We start from the raw sequence: 14,603 nt of genomic DNA on the forward strand, positions 1-14,603 counted from the left end.
GCCAGAGAATCGACAGACAGGCAGAAAATTAAAAAAAACTTAGCCGTATGAAGAGCACAGGAACAGGAGTCATGATGGCTGCCGGCATCCAAGGCCTGCTTCATTATCCAAAATCTTTTTTTTTTCTTTTTTTCCCATTTCAGTGAAAGATGTTCAACAATCCTGTTGAAAAAATCTGCTCGGTTTTACTGTACGCACCATTACTTTTCTTCTGTAATTATTTGTACACACATAACAAAAGCTTGGGTCAAAGGAGAAAGCAACGAGGTCAGAGTGAAGCTTTCCACACTGAGCTGTCTGTGTGCACAGAACATCTTATCTGGCAACAATACTGCCCAATACTGATTGCTGGTACTGCTGAGCCCTTGCTAAGAAAGCACAAGATAAGCAGCAGTGAAGATCTCTGGTGCAAGCCTTATGTGCCACAGGCCACAAAGAGGATTCACAAGGATTCACTAAGTACAGTAAACAAACACTGTGTGTACCTACCTAACAGGATGAGGGACCGACCAGACAGATACATGTTCTCCATGTGCAAGACAGTTAGATGACTCCCCAGCTTCAATGCTCGTCCAAAGATGGGGATGGAGCGGTCGTTCATGTCACAGTTTCTCAAGTCCAGCGTTGTCAGGCAAGGCGTCTGAAATGTTCACTGAATGCAGTGACACACTGACAGCAAGATGTAAAAGACTTACGTTTTAATCAAGCTGGAAATCAATCCACAGTCAGAACAAAGAGCACACAGCAAAATGATGGAAAACAAAGCAGATACATCAATAACAGACGAAAGATCTTCACATGCACCAAACATTTTAATCCAAATGTGCGTAATTTTTTGAAAGGTCATATCTAAGTGTATTTTTTCAGTGGGTGAGCCAGGAGTACACATGCATGCATTTGTTCATGCATCCTGCAGGAGCACATCTTGTATCACTGCAGGAACATTTACTAATGACTTTGATCATTAGAACTATTGCTATCTTGTGGTGATCACTGGCCACAAATAATCTTCGATGGATTCATAAATCATTTTTAAAACAACAAAACGCATGACCTTACATTTTCATCCATTCTGTCTTTCTCTGGGAAGAAAGAAAGGAAAAAAACAAACAAAAAAAGACCCAACCTCCACCACATTTCACACACCATATTCCACACAGCCCTCCCTCTCCCTCCCCTGCCTATACCTGGTCTTCACTTTCTACAGCTTTCTATTTACATGTATTTGTTTGTTGTTTTTCTGTCTCTGCGAAATGGAATTATGCATGTGTGTGAATGACTGCTGTGTAAGCGCTTTGTCTCAGAACAATATATATAAACTATATAAATACCTATCATAATCATTATCATACTCACCCGCCTAATCAGGCGAGAACATGCCTGCCAGCCTCGTACACCAATGTTTTTGTTGAAGGAGATGTTGAGGTGACAGGTGGACTCATAGTACTCAATCATGTCAAACCAGGCCACAGCAGTCTGGAGAACATAAGAGTTCATTATCATAATCAAATCAAATCAATCAAACCAAATCAAAAATACTTTACCAATCAACATGGAAACTGATTTGTGCAATCATAGACTCATTATAAACACATATCTAATATTACCAGGAACACCAAAGAAAGAAAACAAGTCAAATAAGAATCCATAACTGTTCATACATTAAACACACACACACACACACACACACACACACACACACACACAACAACAACAATAAGTTGTTGCACATCAATATGTACAAATAAAAATCTAATGAATAAATCCTTGTATCAATCTGTTCATCATTAAATTTGAGAAGCCTCTTCTTTCACAACTGTCAACACTTACCTTTGTTTTGGTGCAATTAAAATCTTCAGAAAATGGCCTTACAAATGTCACAGAGTGTTCTCTGTTGCTGTTGGGGAGAGGTCATAAAATGAATGAATAGACTGGATTTGTACAGGGCACATAAACATTTCCACACTTACAATGCATATTCACAGCACCAACCACACACAAACACACATACAGAAACAACAAGAAACAATCAAACACCCGCACAGCAGGCAACACACACACACACACACACACACACACACACACACACACACAAATGCATAAAAGGAAGGAGAAATGTACTATCCACCACAACAGTGTCATCTTCATTTATGTGGAATAAACTGGAGTGGCCCTGACCATTAAGATTTTTTTTTTCATAAAAGATAATGATCAAAGTAGTAGTAGTTGTTTTTAAATGAAAACATCCCACTCATTCTTTCTCCTCCCCTTCACAGACATCTGTTGCCACCAAGAAGTGTCACTGTGTATGGATTGTATATGCCATGCCACATCTGTTACAAGGTCCACTTAGTTAACTGTGGAAAAAAAGAACTGTAGAGAGTAGTGGGACATCAAAGAAACCTGACACATGTCAAAACATACTAGTCTACCTGTCGATCCACAACTCTGCATGCTGTGATGTACAACATTTTCAGATCATTCAAACACCTATAAAAGAGCCGGTTTTGGGAACAGGGGGTCCTGAGACCATGCTGTCTTTCCCACTCATCCTTAGCTGTGGTAAAAGCGATGGATTCTCGAACCGAGTTTCCCTGAGTTCGATTCCTGGTTTCAGCGCACCTGGAGTGTTAAGTGTGGAGATTTTTCCAGTCTCTCAGGTCAACACATGTGCAGACCTTCTTGTGTCTGAACCCCCTTCATGTGTATAAGTATCGAGAAGATCAAATAAATAATACGTTAAGAACCTGCACAGTAATCCATGTCAGCATTTGGTGGGTTGTGGAAATAAAATCATACCCAGCATGCACATCCCTAACAACTGAGTACAGCTGCCTAAGTGGTGTGGTAAAAACAGTCTTACACATAAAAGCCCACTTGTACACCGAGGGAAATGTGACAGCTGCAACCAACAAACAAAAAAGAAGAGGAGGAGGAACACCAGATTCAGCTGAAACTCCTGGAAAAGTGTGTGACCCACCCAAGTCAGTGCATGTCACAATGATTACCTCATCATCCAGGTGGCACGACTCCAGGTCAATGGTTTTGAACTGGACACGCCGCAGGATCTCCTCAAACGTCTCACACTGCTTCATGTCAATCTTTTCACCTGTGCACACAATAACATGCTGTCCCAGTCACATTTTGAAAGTAAAGTCGTCGCCAACGTCTCAAATAAATTTTTTTCTTCTGTCAAGTTACAGAATATTTATGTATAGGTTGCATGTTGAACTTAGAGTTTTTAAAGAATGTTGCGTGTATGACCTCTAATGACAAGTTAGATGTACAATCACATTACGTACCATATATAAATCTAAACAAGTGAGGCAAAGGATCACTATAATTCCTGCTGAATTCTTTTTTTAAGGGAAGAAAGAAAATGCCCCCTGCCTCACCTCCCCCTCCATTCCTTAAAAAAGTTTTTAAGATTTCTGGACTTTATCACAGCTTTACATTAAAAACAACAACTGAAAAATGCTTCTGGAGTCAAGTGGACGGGGAGGAAGTACTGGTGTGTGGGGGATTCAAACCTGTGCGCTCAGGTTATCTTACTTCCTAGGCAGACGTGTCACCACCTAGCCACTGCATCACACTGCCACCACTGACTCTTCCTGGCTGGTGTCATCAAACAAATCATACTGATGTGTTTCCTGTTATTTATATTTTACACGTGATAAAGAAGAACCAGCTGGACATTAGTGTTCTGTTATGTTATCATGAAAATTATCTTTATTGGGAGGGAAGTAGCCTATTGTATACTATGTACCAAAAACAAAAAACTAAATGTCACCAATGATGCTGCTTTAACTGACTAAACTACCTCTCAGGCAAACAGAAAAAGTGTAAGCAACACTTAGTGTAAAATACAACAATCTATCCTATGATTCTTTTTTTTTCTTTTTTTTTTAAATATTGTATTATTCATGAGATCCAGTTCAAACAAATTACTTCCCATACTATATTCAAACTATTATGCAGAATTTTGCTGTCCCTGCAGACTTTATGCATCAATGTAACTTCGATACAAAGCACAAGTTACTATTTTAACTAAAAAAAACCATGAAATCAAAGAATGCTGTCAAACAATGTGTCAATTTGTAAGATAAAGTGCTAAAATTTTGTTAAAAAGAAATAAAGTTTGTGATGACACACACACACACACACACATTTTTTTCAACACGTTCACAGAAACTGAAATCCATGCTTACTTAACAGATTGCTTTTGATTTCATTCTTAATTATCTACTGGTTTTGATGTTATAATTATTAAAATAAAGTTTGCGATGACACACACACACACATTTTTTCAATACAATCACAGAAACTGAAATCCATGCTTACTTAACAGACTGCTTTTGATTTCATTCTTTATTATCTACTGCTTTTGATGTTATCATAATCTTTATATTTTATTTCTTTAAAAAAAAAAAAAAAAAAAAGGTCACAAAAATACGCCATAAAATCCATGATGAACATACCTTTGAGTATGAGTTTCTCTGCTCTCTTCCCACTGCATGAAAGAGCCTGCAACAGAAAATTTCATGTGTTAATTTGTATACTGTATACACATTTTGTTTGGGTTGCGCACAGTATGTTGTGCATGATCAATAAATGTGCAGAATAATGTTACAAGCCTTAGCACCTTGTCTCTTTCCGTAGCCAGACTCTTATTACATTGATCTTTTTTCCTTCTTTTTTTGTGTGTGACCACTCCCTGTCACTGCACTTTACAGAGATAGAAATAATGAAACATCATCAGAAACCTTTTTTTTTCCTTTTTTTTTTTTACAGTCTTATGTTTATTGAATTTAAATTGACATGATATATGTTGCTGATTAAACATACCGTTTTTAAAATGCTAATGCATGTGTGTGTGTATGCGTGTGGTCTGGTGTGGTGTGGACTGGTGTGATGCGAAGCAGTGAAGAGTGTCATATGGTGAGATGTGTTACTGCATGTGCACATTTGAGCTTCACTGTGTGTGCATACTATGTGCATGCATGCTTGAGCGTGCATGTGCAAGGACTGAAGTGAAGAAATCCCCATACAGAAAACAAATAGTTCTAACAGGTTTGTTACTCATTAACACACTTGAAAGAGTGAAAATCAACCTCCCAAAATGATCACCCCCTATTAAAATGTGTATGTGAGGCACCACCAGTTTAGTACCTAGTTGTGCGTCATACAGCACTGCTTTGCACTGTTGTGTTACTGTTGTGAAGACCATCTGAGTCATGGTACACTTTCCTGTTTTTAATATACAATGACACCAATGCCTGGTTAAAGATTTGTCAGCACCACAATCACAAACATTTAACCTTTACAACTCAAGCTGTGCACACATGTGAATGATGGGAAATTACTCAAGTCACATGGACAGCAATTACAGTGTCACTGGGACACTTTTATAACCGTCCAACATTATCTCCAAGTCTGACACAATGATTTCAAAAAATTTTTTTACCTCAATTTGCTGAATGATTTTGGAGAGTGGTTTGGTGCCATGCTTTTCACAACTTTTCTTGTATGCTGATAAGACATCCTGGGCAGTCCACTTGGGTGCTGCACACAGATAAATACACACATTATTCTCAAATACAGCAAGCACACTGACCATAAAAAAGAAAACAAACCAAAAGCAAAGCTGCATCTGAAGTTACAATCATTGTAATATACACAAAAACTGTCAAACAGAAAATGCTGGCAATGATATAAAATAATTAACAATCAAAAGTAAACCGGCATTAAAATGCTATGCACGTTACTTCATCTGGCACTGAAAAGGATATTTTCCACACCAGTTTGATGCACTTCAACAGGAAATGCCTTGATAACACTGTCTTGGTATTTCATTCAAGAGTATCAAAAATTATGAGAAAGATGATGATGACTATGATCATGATCACAATGGCGACAATAATTAACTCCTATCAGTGTCATACTCTCTGACATGAACATGACAATGTCATGAGCTGAGTTTCAGTTTCAGTTTCTCAAGGAGGCGCTCTGTGTTAAATTCTTATATGCTACATTGCATCCACTTGGCAGATGCCTTACAGCAGAATAACCCAACGCGTGCTAGTCAGGCCCTGAGTGCATGCATATATATACATATATATAATATATATATATATACACACACACACATATATTCATGTACCTATCAGAGAGTAATTCATAAACAGAATTTTGTCAGAGGACACCACTGATGTCGCCATGGGTTCTCTTTCAGTGCGCCAAGTGTGTTCTGCACACGAGACCTCGGTTTAACATCTCAACTGAATGACTAGATGCTCAGTTTGATTTTCCAGACAAACTTAAGAGGAAGGGTGAAACCAGGATTCAAAACCAGACCCTCACAGACACTGTATCAGCAGATAAGTATCTTAACCATTCTGCCATCTTCCTCACTTTAGATGAGCTTAATCAACTGGGCACAAATCCCTTGACTGATCGTTTCCACACGCAGTTTCATCTAAAAAACAGACAAAAGACCATTACTGCCAACTGAAGTGGAAAACGAATCACTATCTAGTGAGCAACCTTCAAGAATGTGAACCTGTCATATAGTTATAGGCATGTTTCTTGTTACTGTAACTCCAACCCTCTGTCCTCATCTCTTTACAGACCGTGCAAAATGGCACAAACAAAATAAATAGAATATAAATATATTCTTAAAAAAATATGAAATGAAAAGAACTCAGAGAAAGAGCTACAAATTCTATTAAATTTAATGACAACACAGAACTGTCTCAATCTTTTTTCTTTACAAGCTGTCACATTCTGATGCAACTTTGCAAGTCAATATATATCAATGAAATACCAATCACTATAGAATAGAATATGTCTTTATTACCAACTGTACTGGGGCCACAAGGAATATTGGGGAGATAGTACATAAAAAGGTATGAATATAAACTGAAAATCGTACACAATCACAGATACAGTAGAAATTAGGATACATACAAGTGCATATCAATATAAAAACTTGTACATACTCACACATGCACATACTGCACACACACACACACACACACACACACACACACACACACACGCACGCGCACACACCCTCTCTCTCTCTCTCTCTCTCACACACACACACACACACGTTTGAACAGAAGCTTCATATAACATGTGGATGGGAATGACTAGATCTTCAGGTAGATGGTTGCTGATGTGCAAGCAAACTCACACATCCACACACACACACACACACACACACTGCACACACAAGGCATTGAGTGCTGCACATTATTTTATCTTGATCATTCTTTGATCTGACATTGGATGTGGTGAATAATAGTTATGTCTGACTATGACATCAGAACAGCAGAGGCAAATGCTGTCCTGACAATCTGGGCAAGAATCTAATGATACTCATAGTGGACAGCATCTTGCCAAAGTTACATCCCCATTCTCTTGGCCAAGATGCTTTAGAACACAGTGTTGGGATGGTCCCCAAAGGCCAACTAGACCTCAATGTTGCAGTACTGAGACTGAGAGCCAATGCAATACTGCATACTGGCTCAAGTCACAGTCCTTCACAAAAGATTAAGCTGTAAATAAAATCCCATAGCAGTGGAAAAACCACTTATCATATGCATACAACTCTCACTTTGCTGTTGGTCCAACTGGTACCTTATGTCAATCTCTGATATAAACTGATGTTGAACCCTTGATGTGGTATAGTCATATGGATCAGTCTGCCTGCTTTGACCTTTCCTTGAAAATAAAACTGCTGTTAGTTCTCACCAGAAAATTGTACTTCACATGTATAACAATGAAGGCCTTGTTTCTGGGGACAAAAGGAAATAATTGTGCTTCCTTTTCATACCAGGTTTTCCTTCCTTGTTCATCGGTCTGATGTGAGACCACACACACACACACACCACACACGCTCGCACACATGCGCACACACACTGTTGACTGAATGAATTGCTGGTTTCCTGTTACATAGTTCGGTTACAGTGTTCCTGCAGTGTGACAGAGACAACAGCATAATTGTATTGAAATTCTTTCAATCTTTTAATTGATGTTAAAATTTAGTGTTTTCAGGAAAGCTCACTGTATTGTTCTACTCAATAAATATGCCACCTTTTTGTCAGCAAATGTGTAAAAAAAATCAAAAAAAAATCCAGATAATAAATTATTCTTATATCCTGTAAATAGGTTTGTCCCCCCACCTCCCACCCCCTCCTCCAGCTCCCACTTCCCTTCCCCATCATCTCCCTCTCTCTCCCTGTCTCCCCTACCTCAGTCTTCAAGAAACGAAAACATATCAGGTCTTGCCATGTATATCTGCAAGTCACTGAAAAGATGTAGATTGATAAATGGCTAGCCAGAACATAGTTTTGCTTATGTATACATATAGCTAAAATGTATTCATGGCCTTGTTGAATAAATTATTTCTATCATTATACCCCTTCATTTCCTAGGACGGTTATCCCTGTTGGCAGGACCACCTGAGTTTCAGTTTGTTTCTCAAGGTGTCGCTCATTTACTCTCCATATGCGATACACCACATCTGTTTGTCAGATGCCTGACCTGCAGCATAACCCAACATGCTAGTCAGGCCTTGAGTGTGTGCACCTATCAGAGTGGATTTATTCCACAAACTTTCACCACAACACTTTTGTTGCCAGGGGACCTCGGACAAGACGGTCAGTTTGATTTTCTAGTCAAACTTGGTGAAAAGGGCGAGAGCGGGAACCAAACACAAAACCTCATGGATCTAGATAAGCATCTTAGCCTTTCTGCCACCTTTTTTTCAGAACACCTGAGATGAGCATTGATGTTTTAAGACCCTGAATGTAACTTACTATTAATGTGGGTGGTTTCAAAATTTGTCCTCCAACTTCTATCTAATACCTTGTCCGGCTAAAAACTGCAATGCCCGTTCCAGCTATACAGAAGGCCACTAATTTACAGTAACAACTGTTTTCATTTCTATAATTTGTGTTCATTTTTTTTTTTTTTTTTTAATTACACCTGCATGTATGCGCATGCAGATACAGAAACAGACACATTCATGTGTACGCGTGTATTCACACTTGCTATGTCTTTTCTTTTTACCGCATCAATAATATTTGACAAATGTTTTTTTCACTATTCAGTTTACTTGGCCATCACCACTTCCCAATATATCTGTTGCCATCAATTTTCACAAATTTATTTCAATGCTGATAAAAGGGCTGTCAACAATAATACTACAACAAACCATTGTTTGATTCCTTCTTAACTAATTTGTTAAATTCAATATCATACTATCACAATATGACAAAAACTGATTAACCATTATTTCAACGAAAGACTCAACACTGACTTTCCACACTACTTTTACCCCCCACACCCAATGCTCCCACCTTGAACCAGAAACCCTGAATACTACTAACCCTGCTTACACACTGTTCATGCAAGATCACAACTCACATGATTAATTCAGAAAACATTGTGTTCTTTTCTTCTGATGGCAGAATAGATGACAGGTCTCTATATATTTTAACTGTCCAATCATATGACCTGTCTCTCCATATTAAAGTTCATAATGAATGTGCCACATATTTACATGATTGGAGTGAAACCTCTGTGTGTGGTGTTAAAATTATTTTCACTGCTCAACATCTATCACAGCTGATGTGGATATAAAATTATTTTCACTGCTCAACATCTATCACAGCTGATGTGGATATTTTCTAGTGAATGGAAAGTTGGGTATGACTGTGATTGTCTTCATGCACGTGGCTGGGAATCTCCTCTTTTCCCCTAAATTTTATTTTTTAATTTTTTAAAGGCAATCATCTCAACAACCTTTCTTTCCAAAGTTCTCTATCTGCCTGTACCATGCTACCAATGTGCATGCAGGCATGTGTGTGTGTGTATGTGTGGTGTGCACCTGTGTATGTGTGCCTGTGTGTGTGTGTGTCTGTGACAGTGTATGTATATGTGTGTGGGAAGCCATGTGATTCAAAGTGAAAGGTGCAGAGAATGAGTATAGAGAGAATAGGGGGTGGGGGCGAGAGAAAAGAAGAAGAGAGAAAGGCATGAAGAATAGAATAGAATAGAATATGTCTTTATTACCAAGTGTACCGGGGTCACAAGGAATATGAGAGGGGGTGGGGGGGGGAGGTGCGGGGGGGGGTTAGTACATAACAAGGTACAAACATAAATTGAAAATCGAACACAAACACAGATACAGTACAAATTAGGGTACATACAAGTGCATATCATAAAAACTTGTACATACTCACACATGCATGTACTGCACACACATGCACAAACACACACACACACACAAACACACACACATGCATTCTGAACTTCTCTCTCTCTCTCTCTCTCTCTCTCTCTCACGTTTGAACAGAAACTTCATATAGCATGTGGATGGGGATGTTGACTAGATCTTCAGGTAGATGGTTGATGTGCAAGCAAACTCACGCATCCACGCACACACAGAGACACAGAGACAAAGACACACACACAGTAAGAGACTGAGAAAGAGGAAGACTGACAGTCATGGCCAGGAATTTCCTGTGCGTGTTCTGTCTGATATCAGTAAACTTTCAATGCTGTGACTCCACTTGGACACGCTTCATTAAATTTGTCTGAAAGTCATCTCACTTCACTTGTCAGAGTCATATGACATTCACCATCAGTCATGGCAAAAAAGGAACTCGATGAAGTCATGATCAAAACATTCATTATGACTTACCAGTATATCACTGTCCAGATTTTTCACAAACACATTGATTTCTTTAAAATAAACAGACATTACTTGGCAGCCCAAAAGATCTAATCATGTTCTACTTATTTCTTAATCTTTAGGGACTCTCACAAACTCTTTCAATGTTTAGCAGGTAAGCTTGCATTTTGCTTCCAATGCAAGAACACACAAAAATAAATTATCATAATAAAATTAACACATATATATACAATAAAGTGTACACACACAATGCTTCACAAAACTGACTCACCACACAATACACACATTAAATCATCAAAACAAAACAAGCTTGGAAAGAAAATGTCAAAGCTGAACTCTTGACTCCAATTTTCCTGCCATCCAGCTAATAGCTACCATAAACATTTGATGATTTGTATTAAAAATATTTCAAAATTACCATTATTTTTTTTAAAGACATTTTATCAGTATTTTGTCCATATTGTTCTTAAGTCAAATCACTAAAGAACACTGGTTCAGAAGTACAACATCTAACCAACTCTGCCACAGTTCCCTCCTCCCTTTTCTAACCTTTGTCAATATTATCTCAGTCCCACACCATCCTCAATCCATGCAAAAGCCTTCCATCTGTCTGCTGCTCATAATTTTCTTATCAAATGTGGCATGGCTGCTTTACTAATTTTACAATAGAAAAAACAACAACAACAACAACAACAACAACACACACACACACACACACACACACACACAAACACCCTAACAACCACACCATTATGTATGCACCTCAGCAGAACTGTTGTTATGAATGTTCTGTCTCAGTGTCTGCCATGTGGAAAACAGCAGCTTGTCTACTTCTTTCAACTGGATCAACAAAACAAAACTGATGGTTTGAATGGGGGAATCCATATTTATTATGCATGTGAACATAACCACTTGTGCTTAGTGATTTTAACGAATGTGTGTCCTAAAACAGTAAAAGGGTTGTCCAGTCATTGCAATTCCCTCATACTGACATTTGACACTTTATTCAATGTATCATATTGTTGTTGTTTATTTCAAGAACATATTCCCCATCAAGGTGGCCCTTTAGTTTAAGTTTTGTGCCAAGTATGTGTGTGTGTGTGTGTGTGTGGGTGTCCAAACACACAAAGGTAAGTACTTGTCATACACAGGATCAGTAGAACAGCAATTTCAGTCCATCTTAGACTCAGAGAGTAAAATTTACATCCAGGAAAGAGACAGACTGGCAGCGAAAGAGAGAGAAAGAGAGAGAAACAAAGCGGGAGAGAAGGAGACAGCAATAGATAGGGAGTAAAAAGAGAAGGGGGGTGAGAGAGAGACAGAGAGAGAGAGAGAGAGAGAGAGTGTGTGTGTGTGTGTGTAAACATTAAAAATAAAACTGTGTGTACACGTCCCTGAGTTGTACTTCCAGACTAACTGTAGTGTAAACCTTTTTGCAACACATGCTGGTCTGGTGAGGACAAGCCCTATTTCTGTGAAACTTTCCACATCTGTTTCTACACAGACCATCTGTTGTGTTGTAATAAACAGGGGTCCTTGTTCAGCTTGAACATAGTCAAAAAGGGCTTTGCTTTCTTGTCTGATTTCATCTCTGATAAATCAGTCCTGTACAGATGAGAAAAGAGTTCCAAAATCATGAAGAGAAACCTCTTCTGGTTCCCATGAGGTAACAGATGTTAAGTCAAAGGATCCGTAGCACATTTTAATCATTTTTACTACAGCTGCTAAAAGTAAACATACTGCTATCATGGTATTGTATGACATAATATTCATCAGTCCATCACATAACATATTGTTCAGACTGCATAATTTAACAGTTTTGGGAGGTATGATGTTTGTAACCAAACATATTCATTGCGTGCAGAAGATTTTTTCCATTGAATTCATTTTGAACAGTTACACTGTTCCAGTATACTGTACAAACACTAGGCTGGAAAGCAGGATATTAATGGCCAGTTTGATTTCACTCTCAAAATCAAGCTGTGCCTTGCTGTTGTCAACAGACACTGGGTGCATTCAGTGGCTTCATAATGAGCTGTGCACACTAAATTATTTGCCCCACTTCTCCAGAAACAAACTTCATAGATCTGCTTGAATAACAAGAATGCAATTGTGGTTTAAATATATATTTGGGGAAAAAAGACAACAGATCTTACTGCTTGCTACAATGGTTGCAGTCTACTACTAATGTACTAGCTGTATAATGTTAGGACTAGTCTACAAAACTGTATCAGAAAATATGCTACAATAAATTGAAAAATAAGTCAACTGCTCAATTCCACTGTATGTAGCTACATTAGATCCAACAGATGACACATTATGATACATAAAATCAACAGAGTGATCTATATCCATAATCACAAAACAAACCAGTGCACCAAATGACTGGAATTTTCAGTCACTACACTGCACCAGTGGTGCATGGCATGACCCTAAAAAAAACAACAACACCTGGATCTTTAGTTTACCTTAAACATTTTAAGTTTTATTATATTTGTATTGTACTCTTTAGGACTAGGAGAGTCCTTGGCATCTCCAACAAAGGCCACATATAAATAAATTGAAATGGAGAAGTAAGATAAACCATCAGATAGCACATTAGGTAATATAAAGATCTCCTGACCACAGTGAAAAAAAGAAAAGAAAAGAAAATGCAATGGTATGGCCACATGACAAGATCCAACAGGCTCTCCAAGTCCATCTTTCTGGGATCAGTGCAGGGCAAAAGAGACCGGGCAGACAGTGAAAAAAGTGGGCCGACATTTTTTAGTGGAGCTGTGCCGAAACTCAGGCCCCATTCTATGACTGCCAGAAATGGAGAATGTTGAATGATGAAGCCAAATTTCAGGACCAGTGACAGCGACCTTTAACATGCATGTTTTACGACTTTTATTGCCCCTTGTATGCTTTTATAGTATTTATTTTAAAAAAACAACTTCAGGGTATTAGCAAGTCTGTGTTGCATTTGTATCTACTGACGTGGGAAGTCAAATACTCTAAAACACAAATCATTGCTTAGTCATTAGTGCCAATGTCTGCACCGACCCCCAAAATTCTCAGACTGAAAGTCAACACCCCGACATTTAAAAAAAATATAAATCAAATAGGAAATGCATTATCAGAAGTACAAAACAATTAAGTCAAGTGATATTACATGACACTGGCTTTTCACACGCGGTCAATGACCCATTCATAAAATGTACACTACTTAAGTACTTATGCAATTTTCTATTATCTGGTTCTCAAGTCACTTAACATTGCTTGTGAAAGTAACTGTGTTGGAAATCCGAATGCTACCCTTTTTGGTTGCAAGGTACAGCTGTGCCTATAATCTATAATATGCTAAATGATATCGACCACATGAAAGCCTGAATCAATGAATGAGAACTTTTTTTTTTATGAATTATGAGTCAGCTGACAAGATGAACTTTGACAGTACCTTGTTTCCACGGGTCAGGTGGATCACAATACCCAGAAACACAACTGTCTTTGGGAAACGATATGCATCGCTTCGGTTTTCGTTGATCTGGTGATTGTTCATTATTAGGGTAAGCACAATTTTCACCACCAGAGCTCTTGTGGTCTGTCTCTTCCAACATCGACCCTCCCCCGTCAGCTGGGTCTTTCACTTTGTTTACTTCCTGTCCACCAGAAAACCCATTTTCTGTTACAGTTTTCAAACCTTCCTGTTTTGGATTAGCACTTTGAACCTCGTTGTCTGACATTGTCATGTCTTCAAAATATTGCGCATTTTCTGTCAAGCAAAACTGTGAAAATGTCTAAAAGGCATGAAGCTTTTGTTTCCACTGGAGCTCTTATTCGTCCGCCATTGTTTTGCTTGCGTCATGAGACTTCCGCTGGTACATTTGTCAACTCGCATTTGATTGGATAATAAAAAGTT

The 14,603-nt window shown here is 38.4% G+C and overlaps 1 protein-coding gene across 2 annotated transcripts in view; it reads right to left on the reverse strand.

The window, feature by feature from the left end:
* Positions 1–14,556, reverse strand: part of LOC143295828 (uncharacterized) — a 40,560-nt gene extending 26,004 nt beyond the window's left edge. For both annotated transcript variants that reach the window (XM_076607471.1, XM_076607470.1), the window contains exons 1-6: positions 14,142–14,556; positions 5,465–5,562; positions 4,479–4,524; positions 3,009–3,109; positions 1,357–1,476; positions 490–640 (exon numbers count right to left, since the gene is read on the reverse strand). In XM_076607471.1, coding sequence (XP_076463586.1) covers positions 490–640; positions 1,357–1,476; positions 3,009–3,109; positions 4,479–4,524; positions 5,465–5,562; positions 14,142–14,433 — 808 coding nt within the window. In that variant the 5' untranslated portion in view covers positions 14,434–14,556. The remainder of the gene's footprint in view (positions 1–489; positions 641–1,356; positions 1,477–3,008; positions 3,110–4,478; positions 4,525–5,464; positions 5,563–14,141) is intronic.
* Positions 14,557–14,603: the final 47 nt, after the last annotated feature.

Source organism: Babylonia areolata, chromosome 21 (genome assembly GCF_041734735.1).
Source record: "Babylonia areolata isolate BAREFJ2019XMU chromosome 21, ASM4173473v1, whole genome shotgun sequence".
NCBI lineage: Eukaryota > Metazoa > Mollusca > Gastropoda > Neogastropoda > Buccinidae > Babylonia > Babylonia areolata.